Below are 21,713 nucleotides of genomic sequence, written 5' to 3'. Positions count from 1 at the left end.
AATTTCTAAGGTCCTTTCTGACTTGGTCGACTTGTAGGAGTCCTCCCATGGCCTGAGGACACTCTTGTAAGGAGAAGCTCCTCATTTGCGTGTGCGTGTGCGTGTGTGTGTGTGTGTGTGTGTGTAGAAGTGGCAGGAGGTCCCAGGGACAGGTTGCTGTACAGCACTCTTGCCTCACTCTTGCCTCTTTGGGTTGCCTTTGACCAGGTGTTGGGAGGAAACACAGGCTGTGGAGAATTGTGGGAGGTGAAGAAGAGCAGAGGGCAGAGAGTTGCAGGGGCCCCTGCAGCTCTTTCCCAAGTTCACATGCTGGAAAAAATGACATTTAAGAGAAATTCACTTTTTCACAGGATGCCTTTGATGATGTGGTGAAGTATTTTGGAGAAAACCCCAAGACAACACCCCCATCGGTCTTCTTCCCCGTCTTTGTCCGGTTTGTGAAAGCCTATAAGGTAAACAGGTGTCTGTCAAGCCTCCCCTGGTGTTATTTCTTGAGCGGGTGCCTTCCTGGAGTTGCACTGCAGTCTCGAGAGCTCTGCAGGGGCCTCCCCTAGGCCTTCAGGCGGCAGATCTGGGTCGGGAGGACGAGACGCGGTTTCTGGCCCTGCTGCTTAGGCCCTCAGACTGTCATGCTCTCTGTTTCTACCTCCCCAGCCAGGGGCTCAGCCCCCAGACAAAAGCCTTTGGCTATCCCATGGGGCGAGGGAGACCCAGGACCATCCAAAGCCATCTTTGGAAGCTGCCGCGTCAGCTGTCACCTGTGCAGGCAGGTCAAAGGACTGAGAAACCCAGGCCTGCTGTGGAGTTGTGGAGCAAGTCGGGAGTGAGCCTCGGCATCATAGCCGAGGTCAGGGATAGCATGTTCGTGCTGGGCCCGCCCACAACCACGGGCCTCTGGACCAGCACTTCCCTAAGTGTGGGCTGAAAGTGGCTCTTGGAAGGATAGTCGCTCCCTGTTTCCTTATCTGGACCCATAATGGCCCTTCCTTTAAATGGGAGGCCCTCTGTGACATACCCTGGGACCCATATACCCTGAGACCATGGTTTTGAAAAAGTGCATGATTCAGATCTGTGTCAGAAAAATGTGTCCAATGAGAAAGGAAGCCAAGGAGAGCATTATGAGATTTCAGTGCTCAGCTTTCCAGATGGAGCAATGGTAAAGAATCGACCTGCCAATGCAGGAGGTACAGGAGACGCAGGTTAGATCCCTGGGCAGAGAAGATCCCCTGGAGCAGGAAATGGCAACCCACTCCAGTATTCTTGCCTGGAGAATCTCATGGACAGAGGAACCTAGTGGGCTACAGCCCATGGAGTCGCAAAGGGTCAGACATGACTGAGCACTCACGTGAGTGCTCGAGAAGGCAGTGCAGTCTCTACTCTCCAGGCTCGCCTCATGTTCACCTGGGAGATGTTGGTGGAGGAAGGAGGAGTGTGACAGTGGAGTGGGGAGGGATGCAACAGAGGTGTGGACATTTCCAGAAAATGTGATTGGAAACAGTGAGTCACTTCACCGTCCTGATGGCTTTGGAGAACCATCCCTGGGCCTTTTCACTGGAACCCACGAGGTTCCCACTATTCAGCCCTCTTCTCTCAGCATGGCTCAGTGTAGTGGTGATACGACCAGCAGAAGGAAGGCACCCCCTTGCGTATGTGAGGGTGAGCACAGGCACAGCACCAGGTCCATGTGCGTGATCCCAGGGGCTGTGGGCAGTGAGAAGTGCTGGGCACTGGGCCTGCTGACCGAGGTGCTCTGCAGCTCCCTGGCTCAGGTGCAGAGATGGCTTGAGCCAGCTCTGGTTATGAGCTGGGACCATGTTTCTTCACATGAAAAATTGTAAGTCTAAGGTCTAAAGAGAAACTATATGCTGTTTACAAATGTATAATACAAGCTGGGAAGAGGCCCTGGTTGGTCTCCAAGTCTGGAGGAAAAGAAGAGGTGCCACTCTTGGTGGTCTGTGGGGTGTCACAGGTCAGAGCTTCTTAGCACATTCCTTCCATGTTATCCTTTCTCCCCGAGGTCCTGTTCTCTGGCTGCATGAGGCACTTAGGCAGGGATGCGATCAGATGTTCTACTTGCCCTAACACACTACATAGATAATAACTGCCTGGCCTGACACTGACTGAGGGACTTGGTGGGCAGATGTTAGGATTTTAGGATGTTTTCTCTTCCTAAGTGTGAACCGAAGTGAAACTTGAGACAAAAGCAACAAAGATGAAAATGTAAAGTTTATTACTGACAAAAGCTGGTTTGGAGGATAGGGTATGCCTTTGTGAGCTTATACTTCAGCCCTGAATTAGATTTATCACTGCACAGCTAGACTATTAGAAGTAGCTGAGGGAGGCTGGATTCCAAAGAGAGGATGCTCAGAGGGTTGACCTGAGGTCGACCTGTTAGATTTCTTGTCCCTAATCTGTCAGCCTTGCCGCTGCCTCCCTCGGAAAGGAGTGAGGAGGGAGTCCAAGAGTGGCACTCGGTGAGGCCCCCTCAGGAAACAGGAGGCCAGGGGTGGAGGATTTTCCCTGAGAATGGGCAGAAGGAGAGGAATCTGAGACCTTCCTTTCAGAGAATCTGTAGGGAGGGGAAATCCCCACACAACGTGAGAAAGACTAGGAAGCGGCTTGAGTAGGGAGAGGACCATCAGGAAAGGAATTTTCTGAAAAAGGTGAATCTCAACTAAGAGTTTTGAAGAGCTGTGATATAGACTGACAGCAAAACCCCAGAGTCATATGTAGGAATAAAGTGTAGAGCTTTTAAACCTTCCCTTCACTCTAATTCCTGGCTAACTAAGGAGCCTCTCACAAGGGCTTTTTAAAAATCTTGACTGCTGGCGTTTCCAGCAACATAATCTTCTGCTTATTTTGATTTCACCCAGCAAGCAGAAGAGGAAAATGAGCTGAGGAAAAAGCAGGAACAAGCGCTCATGGAGAAACTCCTGGAGCAGGAAGCTCTGCTGGAGCAGCAGGACCCAAAGGTGAGATGTGCCAGGCTCCATCCGTGGTCTTTGTGTGAGCAGGGTCCTGATGGCTCCATGCAGGCATGCGGGCAAGAGGGGCAAAGAGCCAGGCTGGGACAGGATGCTTCAGTTCCTTCCTGGGCTTGGAAACTTGGCAGATGGATGCTTGTTCACTCATTACTTGTTGAGCCATCACTGGAATGAGGCTGAGAGCATGTATGTATAGCATTTCCAAGTTTATAGAGATAGGGAACTTAAATCTTGGTTGGATGTACAGAGAGACCATCCCAGGTAACCTGCTGACTGAACAGCGAAGTGTCTGGGAAGGAGAAGGCTTCACAGGGTCGCCATTGGTGCTGGCCCCGATAGGGGGAAGGCTTCGTAAGGAGGAATGGGAGAGAGCATTCTAGGGAGGGAAAGAACACAGGTGAAGACCATGATGAAGGCTGGCAGGTCATAGTATTTTTCATCACGATCCTCTGCACTGAAGTGTAACAAGTCAGTGGCTATTACTAGCTGCCTTTTGCCATGGGATCCGGCCTTCCTCTGGCTGCCAGTTTTGTGTGTTCTTTGTGAAAAGGTTTTTGTTCCCAGAAACTTCCTAAGTTTTCTTCTGCTGAGCAGTGTGTTGGGATGGTGCTGTCTGTGTTTCAGACTGAGGCTGCTTGTTAGTCACAAAATGCTCAGACCCGTTTTGGATTTTCTCAGACCTCCAGTGGGTGTTGGTCTCATTAATCTCTGCCATTCTTTTTTCTTCTCAGTCTCCTTCCCACAAATCAAAAAGGCAGCAGCAAGAATTAATTGCCGAATTGAGAAGGCGGCAAGTTAAAGATAATAGACATGTATACGAAGGAAAAGATGGTGCCATTGAAGATATTATCACAGGTAAAAGCTACTTCCTCACTGTGGCCCAGGGAGACCCCACTGGCCTCACTGTTTCTGGACTGTTTACAGATTTTGCTACTGCTTTTGTCCGGGGTTTACAAGTTCTTCAGTTGATTTTATCCAGATGCAGAATTACAGAGAAACGCCATGCTAGTGTTTGAAGTATGTGTATAGTAACCTGTATACTGCCTGTCAAAGAACTCCAACATTCTCTCTGAAGCAACAACAAAAAATTTCTCAATATCATGTTTCAGTATCTCAATATCATTGGAACCCTGAATATCATTCAACGTGGCTCCTCCTTCTAATGATGTCCTGTTGTCTTAGATTTGTCCCCATGCTCCATTTTCTCGCTCATGGCCACTTTTACCCATCTGCCTACTTACCGACAGGACCCATACTGTACTAACCACAGTCAACGCATGTTTTTTCAACATGCTCTTTAAAAGCCTTTTCACTCATTTAAAGTAAGTGAAGATGCTAGGAAATCAGTGCTTTCATGAGGATGGACCAACAGGTCAAAAGCCCAGAGGGTTGAGGAATGGTCATTCTCTCCGCTAGAAATCGTGCCTAACCCAGCTTTGTTCTTATCTAAGTTGTAGCCTAAGGCTTTCTGCTCAAACCAACTCTTCAGAGTTTCTGCATTCCCTGTTAAAGATGGGGGCAGTAATTTGGGACAGTGGCTACAAGTGACTGCCTTTTCATATTTGTTGCCTAAAGTTTCTCAGCTTCCAAGATACTTAACACTTTTTGGTAGGAAATGTTACACAAAAGAGTAGAGGAAACTCTGTAAAAGTATAGAGAATAGTACCCATCACCAGTCAGGAGTTTCCAGCTCATGGCCAATTTTGTTACATATCCGCTTCTACCTGTTCCCTTGGGGTTATTTTGAAGCAAATCCAAGACATGCAATTTCCTTTAGAAGTATTTCCATATAATCTTTGAAAGATAAGGTCTGTTTAGTAAAAAAAAAAAAAAGAAAAAGAAAAACAAGCATACCCACAGGGCCATTATCACATACCTCTGAAACAGAGTTCCTTAAAAAAAAAAGCCAGTCATTATTCATATTTCCTTAATTGTCCTATTTTTTAAAAAAAAATATAACTCTCCAGATTTTTGATGTCTCATTTCTTGTTAATAGCTTAGTCAGCATTGAAAATAGGGATTATAAAATGGCCAAGTCAGGATTTTTTATCAGCTCAGACCCAAAGAAATAAACGAGGAGAATGAAGCACTAAAAAAGGAAGTCAATAAATAATTACTTGTCCAGAGTAGACCAGTGTGAGAAGTGGAATAGGTAAGTGGCTGATGAAAGTGCCAGCGTCTGCAGGGTACACGCGTGCCCTGTACCTCTGTGCCTGCCTGTGTCTGTTTGCCCCACAGTGGCTGGCAGGTGGCTCCCAGATAAAGCTTCCTTGTTTAGCATCTCCTTGTCTCCTCTGCATGGAGTGAGAAGCTCTGCTCTGAGCAAGACCAGAACAGATCTCCTTGGGTAAGCACTGTTGTAGCCTCAAGGACACAATGAGGTTGACTTGTAGGTAGAGGAGCATCCAGCCATGGCACATTAAGAACTCAGAGCTCCGTTTTCATCAACCTGTTCTCCAGCTTAGTGACACTGGCTCATAAAATGTACAGTTTCTATTTGCCTGACCTGATCTACCATAGGAGGTAAATAAATATGTTTATGGAGTTTTTTTTTTTTCCCCTTCTGCTTGGGCTATTTTCCATGATCTACTCAACCCTGCCCCAGATTGAGTAAAGATTGAGTAACTCTTCTAGGCTTTTTGAACTCACCTGGGTATATATTATATATTGCCTTCCCCGTTTCCTGCTCCCCTCCCTCACCCTTCCCCCAGGTATGATTAACAAAGCACTAACCATGTACTAATGCAGTAGATTGTGGCTTCTTACTCTCTTCTGTTTGTCTTGTTTGACTGTTATTTCAATGCAGTGCTGAAGACTGTGCCCTTTACTGCTCGCACCGCCAAGCGTGGCTCTCGATTTTTCTGCGAACCTGTTCTCACTGAGGAATACCATTACTAAACTATTACTCTTTCTCACCTGATGCTCTTAAAAGGTTGCTATGGATTTTTTGACCTCTAACGACCCTCTGTCTGTGTGTCAGGCCTACCCAGCAGTCTAGCATGGAACTGCCGTCTCCACTGTGGTGTATTTTATGTTGTCTTCATGCTGCATGGTTTCTCATTTCAGTCACAATTGCTGACTCACTAGCATTTTTAATACATCCTGAACCCACATGGCTGGGATGGTGTGTGCCAGTTGAATTAATACAATTACATATAGAAATTTTCAGAAAATGGAACACTTCTTTGAGAGTCAGGGTGGGGACGAACTAGGTTGCTTTTAAGATTTTGAGGCTAATATCTTTCAACATAAAATGACAGTCACCAATAACAATAATTACTGTTCCTACCATTTATTGAGCACTTTCTGTGTTGGAATAGATTTATATAGATATTAAACCAACCTTTTTGTGCTCAGCTTGCTTTGATAGTAAAATGAGCTGCTATACAAGCTCTCAGGAATACAAAGTGCTCTACAGATGCAAAATGATTTGCAAAAGGATCTGTGAAGTACACACACCTGTAAGTTGGATCTTAAGTGCCTTATGTAGTTCGTAGCCATCATCCACAGTGTGATGGAGCTCATGGTACAAGCTAAACTCAGGGAGCTCTTTAGATCTAGAGGCCTGTGTAAGCTGATATAGGTAATCTGTAGCTTTATATTCACTTTTCCTTCTGAGTGTCATGACCAAGTTTCAGCTGTCAGCAGTTCCGTTGGAGCAAGGCTGTGAACTAAGCAATGAATATAAAGGCTTGGGAGACCCCACTGTCTTCTCATTCATGCTTATTCACTGGTGGCTCTGTTCCATGTCAAACCCAGGGCATTACTACTGTGATGAGCTCATATCTGGATCTGCTTCTTTGGTCAAGATGGTGGCTAAATATTACTAGCAAATATCTTTTATTGGCAAATGCTACTGTTCTTGAAAATAAAAGAAAAACACGATCAACCTTTCCCAAGAAATAAGCCTGGGCTTCATTTCTGATGGCTGAATAAGGAATAAACTTCTCTGTTGATTACAAGAGTGACAAAGGAAACACACACTTTGAGTATATGAAATAGCCGCTGTTTGACTGCCATGCTGAGATTGACATGGAACCAGTTACATGTTTAGTTTGTGGCGTTTTCTTCTCTGAATTGCACTTGTTATGTATGCTCTTCTGTGTCTGAAGATAAGGATGTGGTATGTCGTTGCCTGTGCTGCAGTGTGCTTACCCACCAGTGCTTATTAACAAGGCTATTGTCAGCTTTGCTGCCGGACTGTTTCTGGAGCCAAACTTCAAAGCAGCTTGGATCTGGGTGGTCAGAGCTGGGTGGGAAGGCATGCTCGCCCTTCCCTGGTTTTCTCTAACACCTCTTGTAGTCTGGCTTCCTTTCTTCTTCTGTTGGCTAACATGCCCGGGAATGTTATTCACAAAGTTGAATTGCTTTCCATATTCATCCCATTTTTACTTAACCATCATTTTGTGTTTTTGTTTTTTTTTTCTGTTTAGCTTTAAAGAAGAATAATATCACTAAATTTCCAAATGTTCACTCGAGGGTAAGGATTTCTTCTAGCACACCGGTGGTGGAGGATACACAGAGCTGGCAAGCATCACTTTTTACTTAGCTTCCTCCTCTCTCTGTATGCAGATCAATGATTTCAATCTCTGGCTGAGGGTAATACTGGTGAGAGTCTGAGCAGGGAGAAGTCTTTGCACCTCACATTCCAATGATGTGAGGCTAAGCCTCTCTGTTGGACTGTTTGGTCTCCTGCTGTGTTCTCACATGTGATGGCTTGGGTAAGGGTATTTGATGGTTATACTTTGGGTGTGAGGCTGTCCTTCCCTTAACCCCTTCTTGGCCTTTAAGTTACTCGGTGAACCCCATTTTGATCCAAAGAAATTGAGACCAAATCCTGGCCAGGGAACATGATCTATAGTCTTTTAAGGATTAGGGTTTTTAGAACGAATTCCTTTGAGGACCTATTAGGAACCATGAAATTGCAGGTCACTGCGTATCCTGAGCCAGAAATGGAATTGTAACCTCCATTACCACTCTGGGTGAGGAAGCAAAGGCTCGAGAACATTATTAGGCATGCAAAACCATTCTTGGCCTGAATTTAGGAGTAGGGCAAGGTCACAAATTCCAGTGAGTCAGGAGTTTATGGGGTGGGGACAGTGCTGAATTGAGCTGAGCACTCACTTAGCTCTAGCTTATTTTGCCATGTGAGAATTAAATGGGCCCAAAACCAGTTTTCCAAAAGTCAAGAAACCTTGGTTTTTAGGTTAATTCCCAGTTTAAATTTCTAGGAAACTGTATTTAAAAATTTAAGGCATCTGCCAAACATCCTGTGGACCAGCTATGACCCATCCATTTTCAATCTGAGCAGTGAAGGGATAAAAAAGATGAAATGTTTTAATTCTTTTGTTTCCCTTTCTAAAGATAGGATTTTTTTCTAAACAGAAATCAACAATACTAAGTTGATGTAGGGAAATACATACTAAACAGAACAAGGGGAAAAGGTATGAAGCCTGCTTTTTCCTTTCACTGTGTTCTGACTCCATTAAATGGAGGCTACCCTGCCTTATTCAAGAAAGCATGCCCTCATACGAAGAGCGCTTACTAAAATCCCTCTTGTGCATCTCATTCATTCCTTCCTGCTTGAACTAAAGTACAGTGGTTGATTCATTCAAGCATTTTGTTGTTATTGTTAGGCATCCTGCCATTCACTGGCAGTACAAACTGGGGAATCCAAGAGGGCCCATACAATCTTTCCCCTCTGATGAAAAACATCATCTTGGGTGGCAGGAAAGAACGTTCAGGAATGGAGTGTTATTTTGATATAGTGATTGCTTTTGTTTGGTGGTTGACTGTGATATATCTGATTCACAAAATAAACTGACCTAAGTTCGTTTTAATGGAATAATAATGGAAGCCATGGCTGCAGACTAGGTGTAAGCTCCTTCCTTAATTAAAATCTCAGATAGGACAAGGCGGTGTTTTGTCTTGCAGTTTAAAGTTTATTGCAATTGTTGGTATTCACGTTTTCAGAAAGAAAAATGACTACTAAGTAATAGCTACTTCCCAATGGAAGAAACATTTCAAAATGACTTCGGCTAGATTCTCTGGCCAGTGACAGAAGCACTCTACTTGTATTTTGTAAGAGCCAGAATCACACCAGTATTACATGCTGTTTTGCTTGACTGTAAATATCGAGGGCAAAGTACATGTTTTTGGCTCAAATTCAGTTTGAAGGGCCCATTAGCTGACTCTTCTACACAAGCTGCTTTGATTGGCTGCCAGCTGGCCTCTGTCTTGTTTAGACACATGATATTACAGATTGCAATTCTCTCATTGGTGCTCTCCTCTTTACAGATCTTAGAAACCAACCATACAGACGAGCCGATGCGGTGAGGAGAAGTGTTAGGCGGCGCTTTGATGACCAGAACTTGCGTTCTGTTAATGGTGCCGAAATGACCATGTGAACCAGAGACCTGCTTGTGTGAATAGAGGGTGTGCGTGAATGAAGATGTCCATGTGAACTTTCTGTGCTACCATTTAACTGCAGCCTTGAACATAGATCAAATATTCTAAGGGCTCAGATTTAGCAAACACATAGGAATTTTTAAATGATGGGCTCTGCTTTCAACCTTTGTTAACAAGTGCCTAAAAGTGGAAGTACCTGCTCAGATTAATCAAAGCAATAGGATTTGATTTGATTAGTATCTTTTTACACCAGTATGTTATTTTTTAACCAAAATATAAATTTCATATTACATTCATTATCTGCCATTGTGATTGTCCCATGATGGCCCACCCTGGTTTCCTGATAAGTTGTAAATAACATGGAATGCATCTGCTGTGGGCTTCCTTTGCTGTCTTTTAAGAAAGTTAATTTTGTTTTAGCCATACCTGTCAACTTTGTATTTTTAAGGGCTTGCAGCACGGAAGGAAAAAGTCATGTGATAAAACTCCTTTTGTCTATACCCAAGCCCCAGCCAAGTACAAATAGGATATAACTGCAGTGGCACAGAAGTCAGTCAACTTGTTTCACATTCTGCTTCTGTGTTGGGGCACGATGCCTCATGAGATATTCAATGGTATGAATGAGACCATATGATGGCATACAGATGTGTACAAGACTTATTTGCAGTACTGTTCTTCAGCTAGAGGCAGCTTTTAAAAATACAAATGTTTATTAATTACCACTAAAATTAACATCTCAGTAGTCAGTATTAGGATTTCTGAGGACCACTATGGGTCAATCCTGAGAATAGAAATCAGTGCCTTGCTAGCCAGGGAGAAGTTCACTAGCTCCATGAACAAGCATTCAAGATTTACTTCCGCTAGCAGAGTAGTATTAGTAACCTGGCCTTATCACTCTGACAATCGCAGGGTTCCCCCCTCCTCCTTTTGGTAGATTGGATTAGATATGTTTGGCATCACACATTAAGAGCTAAGAAATTCTTGTACTTCCCAGACTACCTTGTGGGGAATTGCAATTAAATTGCTGAATTACATTGGTATTAAGCTTAAATGACATGTAATGGGACTAAATGGCCAACAAAGCCACTGTTGTTCCTTCATCTCTGGCAGGGCACTTGATCCAAAGTCAAAAACTGGACTGAAGCTAATTTGTAATTTCCATCACACATTCTGCTTCTGGCTTACCTTATTGGTACATTACACCAGTATATTAATTGTAAAGTTTATTGTATAGTATTTAACCACTGAATTTATTTTATGTTGTGCTCATGTGAACTCCTTGGTGAAGGTCTCATTTCCCTTGGATAATGTGTAGTTATATATCTCTTTTTAAATGTACAGATATTTTGCTATAAAATCGGTGCAGTTTTTTATGGTTTTTACACTTCTCTTTAATTCCCACCTAAGCCTCTGGGTAATATTGTAAATATTGTTTAAAAATGCATCAGCCTATGCTATACAATCTGAATGTTATTTTAACTTATAGGTTTCTTTTTTTAATATATATATTTAACTTCAAGGACAGTTTAGGGATCAGTTACCACATTTCACTTTAGCGTATCTATTTACAAAAAGATTAAACTGCCACCTGCTAGCACATTTTCATGTGTACTTTAAAAAAGAACATGCCAAGATTGTGTCTGACTCATTCAACGTTTCATTTTGATGAAAAGAGGGATTTGACCATGAGATTTAACACAAATAGTTGGTCCTTTACCACAAAGCAGCTGTTTTCCAAAGCTCAATCCTGATGAACATAGGTTAAAATGGGCTATTTATTAATCTACAAATAGACAATAATATTGGCATGTCCTTTTCTGTTTGTCTCCTAATGGGCCTGCTTCTTAGCAATATTAGAAATGTTTTATAAAAACAGTTCATGTTACTTTTCTGGTCTTTTCATGGCATATGAGCAAATAAACTATTTACACTACTATCCTGTACTGTGTTGTAGTCTTTCAGTGTATACTTTAGGGGGTTTTATGTGCCGGTTTCATGTATACTCTTTTAGCTTCTACAAACAGGTATGTTTTGCTGCTTGAATTCATAACCTAAACAGACTTGGTAAAATGTAAGGAAAACTCCTTCCTCTACAGAACTCCTGGTCACTTGCTGTTTGGAACGTAGAAACCAAGCAGATTTTAGTATTGAGTATTTTAGCATTGAGATTAGTATCTCCAGAATCCTAGTTATGAATTTATCCCTTCCAGAGAAAAAGCACTCTTTTTTTGGTGAGATACTGCCTCTCTCAACATTTGTTGTCATGAGGATGTTGCATATACTCAGTCTACTAGTGGATTGCAGACAGGCACCAAGCACCTGAAACACTTGTGCATGCACAGATATTTGGAATTCCAAGTCATCAGAGTATATTCTTACTATATTCATTTAGTATATTTTTTAGCGAAGTAAAGAAATTTATAATTTAAGAAACTGTCCAAGTGGTTTAAAAAACAACTTAAAGGGGCATAAATTAGTCTTTATTGTGATAATCTGGAACCAAACTTGCAATATTCCCAAGGTAGACTTGTAGCTGAAACTTTTAAAACAGAAAAAAGTTAAAATTTTGCAATTATTAAGACTCTTGTTTGTTTTGTACCAGGAGAAGTGCCTCATGGTAAAGGAAATCAGGTCATTAATATTCTGTCAGGATATTTTCAAGAGTAAACTAGAGCAATAAGTTAAAATGAGGTAGATATGGTTAGGTTTTGGAAATGTATCAGTAGCACCAATTTTTAAATATTTTTCTAATGCCTCAGAGGTAAGTCTCTTTGTTTTTCACTCCCAATCTTTGTGACTAAAACTGTATCTTAATCCAATAAAAGTCACTGCCAATGACACTGCAATGAATGTCCAGCAACCTTGCTCACTCAACAGTGCTCAGCGGTTAATGGAACTTGACATCCACCACTGACTCTGCTGGGTCAACATACTGGATTTTGTAGAATCACCTAATTTTACACTGTGAAATATACTTTCACAATACTAGATTTATAATTCACATCTATTAATTTTAAATTTGATAAAATGAAATTCTTAGCCCTAATACATTGTTTTTATCAGAAATGTGTGCACAGACAAATATACTATCAGCCCACTTTGTGCCAAAGGATTAATCTTCTACTTTTTCTAAACTAATACTCCAACTATTGCTAAGAAAAAAATCTGAAGCAAGAAACAAATGCATGGACAAATGCTGATATACTTTTTTGGTCTAACTTTTTATAAAGAAAAGCAAGTATTAACATTGAGAAAACAGAATGTGGGCATCTATCAGCGCACAGCACAGAACTGCTGCATACAACAGTGCTTAAAGGAAAAGGCTGACACAGATCCAATTTAGTAGATGTCATTTTTCTAATAAATTATATTTATTTACAAAAGGTCTACCTTTTATATAATTGAAGTTCTTTACATCAGAACAATATATGAACAGAAGAGAAAATCTGTTAAGTACAAACACAAAGTAGAAACCTTGTTCCTTGTTATTACTCACCTTTCAGAACAAGTCTTCAGTTTAGTTGTAGAGGTAGGCAAGAGAGCAACACCTACCAAAAAAGTTTGCAGGCAGGACCAAAAAAAAAAAAAAAAAAGATTATAATTACCACATTTAGATACCCCCCAAGACAGCATAAAAGAGGGGCATCAAGAAATGGCTTAGTTTGAATATGATGTGAGATTAGACAGCCACTTTGTTTCAGTCTGAATAAAAACTGGAGGTGAGCTAGTTCCCCTCAAATGCAAATATCAACCTTAAACCTAGGACAAATTACCATCAAATTAACAGTCAAGTATCTATCACTAATAATGATGAGATGGCCTTGAACTAGATCATACTGACAAGAACAGTTTTTATATAGTGATTTTTTAAAAAGCATAAAAAATTCACTGCAATTAAGAAATTTAAGCCAGAAAGTATGGTTTGGAGGGCTAGGGAGACTATGTGGATAACTGGAGCAAAATCTTCCCCTTCCTAACTCATCTTTAAGTTAGCTCCAGTAGCACTTAAGTGTATACATGCCCTGTCACCATTATTCACCTGTTTGTCAAAAATGGCCTGAAATGATTAGTTCTCAGAACTTAAAATAGGAACTTTGTTTTGTCTAATTAGGGCCTTTAGATCAACTCTGATCTAGCTAAATGTTAGCTCCTCAAAAGTTACTACTTTTAAACGACTACCCTTGTAACAGAATTGTGTGTATGATATGAAGGTATGTTTCAAATCATCACAAGAGATTGCCTTTCCTACTCAAAAACCACATGAAAAGTTGTATGTTCTCATATATAATAAGTGGACATTTCTGAAGGAACAGTTAAGACTGAGGCACAGTCACTAGAATGTATCTTCAGTGTACTTCAATTAGTTTGGGGTTCAGTATGGTTTATTGCCATGATGCTTTTTCAAGCCCTTTAATACAGATGACAAGTACCATGGATGCTGGATGAGTACATCTGTCAACTGATATTTTATTTTACATTCACTCAATAAATGCCTACTATGTGCCAGGCACTGTTCTAATTCGCATGACAGTGAGTGATACACAAATCCTTGCCCCCAAGGAATCTGACCACCATCTACATCAAAACGGTGGAAAAACTTAACAGCAAGGTAAGAATAAGGAAGGTAAGTATTATTAGACTGCTATACACCATTACTAGAACCATAGAATGAAACTATAACTTAGAATGCATTTCCATGAAAATTACTTGGGATGTTATTTTGCTTTTCCTTTATGTAAAATGAGTCCTAGAAAATGTAAAAGAAAATTTGACCTGCTATTGGGAGAGAGACTTCCCCAAGGGAAAAGAAAAAGTCTGATTTAAGATGTAAGGAATTAATGTGCTTTGCCTTGATTTTGCTTTTAGAAGTGTTTATTTAGTTCTTTAGCTTTGCAGTTTACATTTAAGTTACATAATGAACACCCTATAAACTCATTTTTTAAAATGCATTAATTACTCTTTGCTGGGTACTATTTGATTAGAAACTGCTCTCTCAAATAGTATCCAAGTTTTAAATAATCCTTAAATAAAGGAGTTACCCCTATCTGGATGCAAAAATAAAAAGTGGCTGCCTAGTCAGCACTCAGTTGACCATTAACACTGGAAGAAAACCAGGATCACCTAGGCAAATGATTCTTAACACAAGATGCAGGCCCCCTGGTAACTCAATGAAAACTATGGATCTTCTTTTCAGAAAAATGTATACAGATTTTGAAAGTTTTACAGTCTTACCACTGTGAATTAAAAGACTGCTTTACTCTAGGCCAACCCCTTTCATACTATTGTTGTAAACGGGGTGCAATTAGCAAAAATCAAGATGAAATGGCTGTGATACTTTGAGCATTTTCAGATTTACTGGGAGGCATAAAAATTATTTTCATTGTTGAAACACATGAATGATCTATAGGCTGACGCTCCTTTGGGTAATGATAATGAAATGGCATCACTGTATTAAAAATGTTGGGACCACTGCTTTTATTTAAAAGTTTTATGTTGCTTAAATACACTTGGGAGAGGTGCAAAGAATTCTTCATATATCATTAACTTTTTATACCAATTCAATTTTTCCACATAGGAATTAAATACTGGAAGGAATATTTGAAGTCCTATTTTTGATTATTAAGCATATTAAATATATTACTGAATTTAATCCAAGAGTTCATTAATATTAATGATAATGAGGGAAGATAAGCCCTTAACATTTACCTAAGTCTGAGGCTTAACTGAAAAGTATAAATTCCCTTTATCTGAATATAAACATACTTTCTGTTTGAACACATTTTGAACATAACTGTTCAGCTCTATTAAAACCAATATTCTATGACATTTCAACTTTATTAGACTGAAGATTTAGAAACCTAATCAAATGGATTAAAGATATTCACACATAACTCTTATTTTAATAAAATCTACCCATCACCTATATCCCAGGCCATAGTATCTTTCTGGCAACTTAATGCCATTTGATGGGATCACTACAGGATTATAGTCACTTCAATTACATACTTTATAAAAAGTACATTGTATTTTTGCTTTACAACTCATTAGCTTTGTTTTTGGGTCAAATAATTTTCATGGTTGGAACAATAAGGGAACTTGAGTTTGTACTGTCTTATGGGAATCTGAAGTTGTGATAAGACAGTATCTCTATAATACAGAAAGTTAATTTAAGGACATGCTAAATCACATCAATAGTTTAATAGGAAAACTAAAAACTTTCAAGTTGTACTTTAAAAAATCATGATTCATGGAAGTTTTACAGATTCTAAATTCTGTGAAACACCACCAGTATTTCTGCCAATATCATATGCATATTTTACTTTGATGTCCAGGTCAAGTGTTTTTTTTTGACATGATAAACAATATTAACTATTATTATGAAGGGGCCTCTGAACATTAAGTCTAGGCAACTTGCCTGTTGATAAAGTTGTTATATGTTGTGGTTCTAATATACAATAGGAGACTAACGTCAAGCAAGAAACTGGCTTCGCATTTGTTGAAGATAGTGGTTTTTACTTTCTACAAAGTCATGTCATATTTCACAGCAGAAATATGACTTGGCATTGAGACTCCCCCCAGTTCAGGACTCCCCCCAGCCTTCCCCTGCGGCTTTCAAGAGTGGATACTAGATTTAATTGAAACATAGGGGGCAGAGATGAGAAAAGTCATCCCAGTCTGTCCCACTTTCAAATTGATTAGGATGGTGAAGGGAAAATGAACTTTTTGTTCTTCCAAATCCCAACGTGAATTAGGATTGCCCCAAATGCCCAAAATAAAAAAATACCTAAGGTAATACCAAAGACTATGTGCTAAATTTATTTACTTAAAAAAAATCTCCTGCACTGAAGGAAAATAGTATAAATTACATTACCAACCTTCAAAAGTTAGCATGTAAAAAGTATTCTCGCTTCAAACCATTGCCTTTCTTAAAGTATTCTGTAGGAAATTCATAGATCAAAAACAAATACAGGGGCCTGTATGATTTATAATATTCTTAAATATTAAAAAAGGAAAGTAACTTGGCTATGTGGATTAGATAAAGCAAAATTTTAGGGGTTTAGTATCTTAACCTTTAAAGAATCATACAATTTTTTTCTTTTCCTTTTTTTAGAGCTGAGCAGTAGAAATAAATACTAGTACACACTAGAAGAGAAGATTTAATAATTGATAAAAATGTACAAAAATATTCAAATCAGAAATGCTTTAGAATGTGTACCACGAAGTCAATACTTCTCAGTGAGCAGGGAAGGTAAAAGACTTCCTCAATGAAAAAAAGCAAGAGAAAGTTCGGATAAAAAAAAAAACTGTTAAAGAAATTGCTGAAGTCAACATTGATTTGTTTTAGACAAGGATATTGCAGCCATCACTTTAAGTTCGGTGGCACATTCTTTAGTAGGTCCTTAAGGCAATATATTTAAGCTAATTTACAATTTGATTTGATGTTAACTTTTTAAACATCACCTCAAAATAATGCCCTCACAGTAGCCTTTTCAAAATGTATTCAGATGTTCCATAAAAAATAATGGTGGCTTTATTATAGCAGTGCTGAGCAGCACCACTATAGTTAAGGGTCTACCAGGTTTCCATTATGAACACTATTTCTGAGTTTACCATAAAAGATCATATCATCTTTAACCAGTTGGGTAGTGCACAAAAAAGCAGTATATCAGTTGCTGGTGCTTTTTTTTGTACTACTAGATATCAAAATTTTTCCATTATATCTTCAAAATCCAGCTTCTATAAAGTAAATCAAATCACCTCATGACTTACACTTTAGAATAAAGTAGAGACACCTGCAGTTATCAGTAAATTGCCACCTTTAATCCATCCTGCAGTGCCCTATGAAAGGGTCACAGACAGACAGTTATGACTGTATGAAAATATGATTCTTGATACAGAATCAAAAGTTATTTTCAATTTCCTTTGCTTTTATAAAGTCCACAATAACAATACTTAAATGCACTTTTTTTTTTTTTTTTTCTGTGATATAATTAAAACCCAGTGTTATTTCAATTGAACTTAAAATAGAGTCCCTGGTCTGAATTAGACTTTAAATCATACTGTAAACATATTTGGTATAATTTATTGATCATCATCCAGTTGCTCCAAAAGGGTCCTTCTGCGCTTTTCCAATTCTCCTTCACTCAGTTCACTGCCAGAAGTATCCCAATTACCCTGAAAAACAACAGTGAATACGATTGTGTCAGTACTCAAAAGGGTAAGTAGTAGTGAACCTTTGAAAAAAGAACACAAAATCTACATGGATTCTCTTCCACAGAAACTAAGGCATCACAGACTGATTAAAGACTGATTTCTTTCCCAAAAGCCTTAACCAAATTAACCAAATACTCCCTGGTTATTTGGGGAGTAACCAGGGGAGACAGTTCTCTTAGGAGAGTTCCATTCTAAGGTGTTTACTTTCAGTTTAATATGTACATCAGGGAGAATAGTATGTATCCATTTCTTTTCCTCCCTTCTACATAACTGAATATGAAACATCTTATTTCCATTTAATGGAAGCTGGGTGTTCATTTCCTAAGTATTCTTCATTAATTTTTCAGAGTCTAGGTTATCCTGTATTTTTATACTAAAGTATTATCTTTTGAGCATTATTATATTGTACCCAGAGTTATGAGGACAAGTTAGGCTGGAAAAAATTTAAAAACAACAAAAACCACACAAAACACTTTGAGAAGGAACTCAACTCTTGAAAAGTTGATTGTTCACCTATATTTTCTATCACCCTTCAGGGATCCCATTTAATCTAATGTAAGGACACTCCCCATGGACGGAGGGCCTGGTGGGCTGTAGTCCACGGGGTCGCTAAGAATCAGACACGACTGAGCGACTTCACTTTCACTTTTCACTTTCATGCATTGGAGAAGGAAATGGCAACCCACTCCAGTGTTCTTGCCTGGAGAATCCCAGGGACGGGGGAGCCTCGTGGGCTGCCGTCTATGGGGTCGCACAGAGTCAGACATGACTGAAGTGACTTAGCAGCAGCAGCAAGGACACTTAAGTCGCTAAGTAAATACAGAGGAAATAATCATTCCTCACCAAAGATGTGCATCAGACTCTTCAGTGCTGTTTGAAAACAAACACCCCTCCACCCTATTCCCACCCAAGGAGAAAATCCTAAGGGAGGACGAGGACTTACCTACACAGCTTAAACTCTCAGTTGGTAGCTCAGAGGCATTATGCTTGCTAAGCCCACAGCATTTGTGGCATGAACAGCAAGGTGAAGAAGGCATGTGTCATATGCTCTGCCACACACATACATATGGGGGAAACTAAGGACTGACTATGTAATTCGATATTAAAACACTAGATTTGGCTTATAATATCCCCCTATTTGCCCTCACCTCTTTCCTCTCAATGATTATTTCTAAAAGCTGTTGGAAAGCTACCTATTGAAACAGGATTTACAATGATGCCATATCAAGGGAAAACCCAATTTGAGTTTCATCTGTTAAATTTTATATTCTTAAATTAGGCAGAAAACATCCATTGGCATTTCTTAATGAGAATGTACAAAGCTAGAACAACATATTCTTTCTTAGTGGGTTAAACAACAGTGACAGAACGCCACGTTATTTTTTTAATGAATATGAAATTTAGGATGCTTAAATTGGGTCACACAAATGACATACATTAGAAAACTGCTTTGTGTGAAAAGCAGCTAACTGGTAGATACAAAGAGGAAGAATTCTAAATACTTACAGAATCCTTTCCAGTCTTTTTCTTAGGTGATTTGTGTTTTGATTCTGATCTTTGTCTAGTTCTGTCTTTTTCGCCTTCCCGGTCTTTTTCTTTTTTATCCTTTTCTCTTTCAGCATCTGACTCTGGAGAGTCCTTTGCAAATAAAAGACAATGTTAAAATGGTTACTTTATCAAAATGCTATTAGGAAAAAAACCCTTATATTGGTAATACTTAAGAACACCCACATTTAACACAGTATTTATGTATTCCTAGAGTGGTGAAATCTGAATTGATAACCTTAAGGAATCTAAAACATTCCAAAGATTCATGGCAGCAAGTTGGTCTTTCCTATGGGAAAGATGACAGTCTGACAGGGTAAACTATCACTAAAAATGGGTCACTAAATTAGGTGTACCTTCATCCCTAAGATTAGGTATATCTTGATGTGTACCTAAGACCAAGAACCAAGAATAGAAGAGAAGTTGTTTAAACTTGTGGTTCTCAACAATAGCTATGAGATGCGCACACACACACACACACACACTTGGCTCTTTCTCTAAGATAGCTATGAGACACACACACACACTTGGCTCTTTCTCTAAGATAGCTATGAGACACACACACACACTTGGCTCTTTCTCTAAGATAGCTATGAGACACACACACACACTTGGCTCTTTCTCTAAGATAGCTATGAGACACACACACACACACTTGGCTCTTTCTCTAAGATAGCTATGACACACACACACAACACACACACACACACACACACTTGGCTCTTTCTCTAAGATAGCTGAGACACACACACACACACTTGGCTCTTTCTCTAAGATAGCTATGCGACACACACACACATACACTTGGCTCTTTCTCTAAGATAGCTATGAGACACATACACACACACACACACACTTGGCTCTTTCTCTAAGACAGCTGTGACACACACACACACACACACTTGGCTCTTTCTCTAAGATTAATATAAAAAACCAGAGTGGGAATCCTAACGCTGTTTATTATTATTTGTTTCAAGTTCACCAAAGGATTTTATTGCAAGATTAAGGTGAACCACAACTCTGAAACTCTTGAGTTTAGGTGCTCACCTAAACTCTGCATAGGACCAAGCAGAAATGTCTACTGCCACTGAGAAAGCTAAGGGCAAAAGCTTAGGTGCAGTATAAAAATCAAGAGTTTGCTTACTGATTTATGTCTTCTCTTCTTGCTTTTCTTCTTATGTTTTTTTGATTTCTTGTAACTTCTCTCTAAGCAGCATGAAAAGAAAAGTGTCAGAATTTGAGGACATCCAAATGCCAACGACTTTAATCAAGTTAAAATTATGTTTACCAGATTCAGCACTAGAAGAATGTTCTGAAGCAGAACGAGACTCTGATCGCTGTCTTTTTTTCTTTGAATGGCTGTCATCATCATCTGAATCTGACCCCTACACAACATAAACAATTTTATTCATAATGATGCTAACAAATACTTCAATATACTTATGGTACCATTTTAAATAAACTTTCTTACTGATCGAGAGCGGGAGCGCTTCCTGTGATGTTTTTTAGATTTCTTAGAATGCTTCTTGTTTTTTGAATGATGATGTTGACATTCATGCTACAGAGGCAAAAGAAAAAAATTACAGAAGCTCACACTTTAGATAACAGATCACAGAGAATTTTTAATAGTTTTGCAAGTAAGTTCTTTTTAGAGTAAAAACGACATTCATTTTGCATTTTTAGAATGTACTTCCCAACTTGAAACTGTGCAAAGAGTTACTATCACTTAAAGTGAAGAGAACATTTTAACTATCCTATACGCACTCATTTCACATCTAAACACACGTTTAAAAGTATTAATAAAATACTTCTTACAGCAATGAGAATGGTGTGGGTACAGTGGGGACAACTGATACCCTCTATAAAGGTATGTATCTACAGAATAGTCACACTACTTTCAAAAACAATGAAATATAATTACATTTTATTTATTTGATGAACATGGCTTTTGTCAGTGAGCTAAGTTCAGCACTGAAATAAAGAATTACCCCAGAGCCATCTGTAAAGGAGGTTAGTCTCAGAAATTGAATACAAAATCTACTTTCTTTTCAAGGAGCATTCCCTTCCTCATCGAACTTAAGATATCCAAAGGCAATCTAACTACACGTGAAATCAAAAAAGGAAATGTTCTGTGGATTTTAACTCTTACTAGAACAATGATCAGGCTAGAAGGAGAGGGGAAACGCTGCAGTAAAAGTTCCCTACTCCCAAACATATCTAAGAATTTGGAAATAAATCAGTTTACAAATAAGTGGAAAGGGAAAATCTGGTTCAGGGACTCTCACTTTTTATGTCACTAATTGTTAACTCTTCTTCCTTTTCTACCTCAAGGCCCGTTTTTGAGGTCCAAATCCTTTTCTGGTATGTTCAGCTCTTCCCTATGTGGTCATCAGCTCCATTTATGACCTCATCACTTTACCAGCACAGATCATGAAAGAATCTTGTTGTGGACATTCCTGAATTGGGGGAAAATATTAACACACTACACTACAGCAAAGGTTCTCAAAATTAAATGTACATTCCAGTGCTTAAGAATCTTGTGACAATGATAATTCTGATACA

The 21,713-nt window shown here is 39.4% G+C and overlaps 2 protein-coding genes across 18 annotated transcripts in view; one reads left to right on the top strand and one right to left on the bottom strand.

Moving 5' to 3' along the window:
- Positions 1–11,328, top strand: part of FMNL2 (formin like 2) — a 332,468-nt gene extending 321,140 nt beyond the window's left edge. For 3 of the 6 annotated variants that reach the window (XM_070799509.1, XM_070799474.1, XM_070799503.1), the window contains 4 exons: positions 351–452; positions 2,874–2,972; positions 3,716–3,839; positions 9,282–11,328. In XM_070799509.1, coding sequence (XP_070655610.1) covers positions 351–452; positions 2,874–2,972; positions 3,716–3,839; positions 9,282–9,391 — 435 coding nt within the window. In that variant the 3' untranslated portion in view covers positions 9,392–11,328. Of the gene's footprint in view, positions 1–350; positions 453–2,873; positions 2,973–3,715; positions 3,840–5,790; positions 7,393–7,417; positions 7,512–9,281 lie in introns of those variants that run through there. The other 3 variants (XM_070799495.1, XM_070799480.1, XM_070799490.1) reach the window with 3 other exon arrangements.
- Positions 11,329–16,533: 5,205 nt separating this feature from the next.
- The window catches only part of PRPF40A (pre-mRNA processing factor 40 homolog A), a 58,682-nt gene continuing 53,502 nt past the window's right edge, over positions 16,534–21,713 (bottom strand). For 11 of the 12 annotated variants that reach the window (XM_070799557.1, XM_070799565.1, XM_070799574.1 and 8 more), the window contains 5 exons: positions 20,623–20,709; positions 20,440–20,536; positions 20,296–20,357; positions 19,113–19,244; positions 16,534–17,567 (listed from right to left, as the gene is read on the bottom strand). In XM_070799557.1, the coding sequence (XP_070655658.1) occupies positions 17,475–17,567; positions 19,113–19,244; positions 20,296–20,357; positions 20,440–20,536; positions 20,623–20,709 (471 nt within the window). In that variant the 3' untranslated portion in view covers positions 16,534–17,474. Of the gene's footprint in view, positions 17,568–19,112; positions 19,245–20,295; positions 20,358–20,439; positions 20,537–20,622; positions 20,710–21,436; positions 21,608–21,713 lie in introns of those variants that run through there. The other variant, XR_011569498.1, reaches the window with a different exon arrangement.

This window comes from Bos indicus, chromosome 2 (assembly GCF_029378745.1).
Source record: "Bos indicus isolate NIAB-ARS_2022 breed Sahiwal x Tharparkar chromosome 2, NIAB-ARS_B.indTharparkar_mat_pri_1.0, whole genome shotgun sequence".
In the NCBI taxonomy this organism is placed as follows: Eukaryota; Metazoa; Chordata; class Mammalia; order Artiodactyla; family Bovidae; genus Bos; species Bos indicus.
Note: the sequence above shows the minus strand (reverse complement) of the source record. Positions and strands in the feature narration are given on the sequence as shown.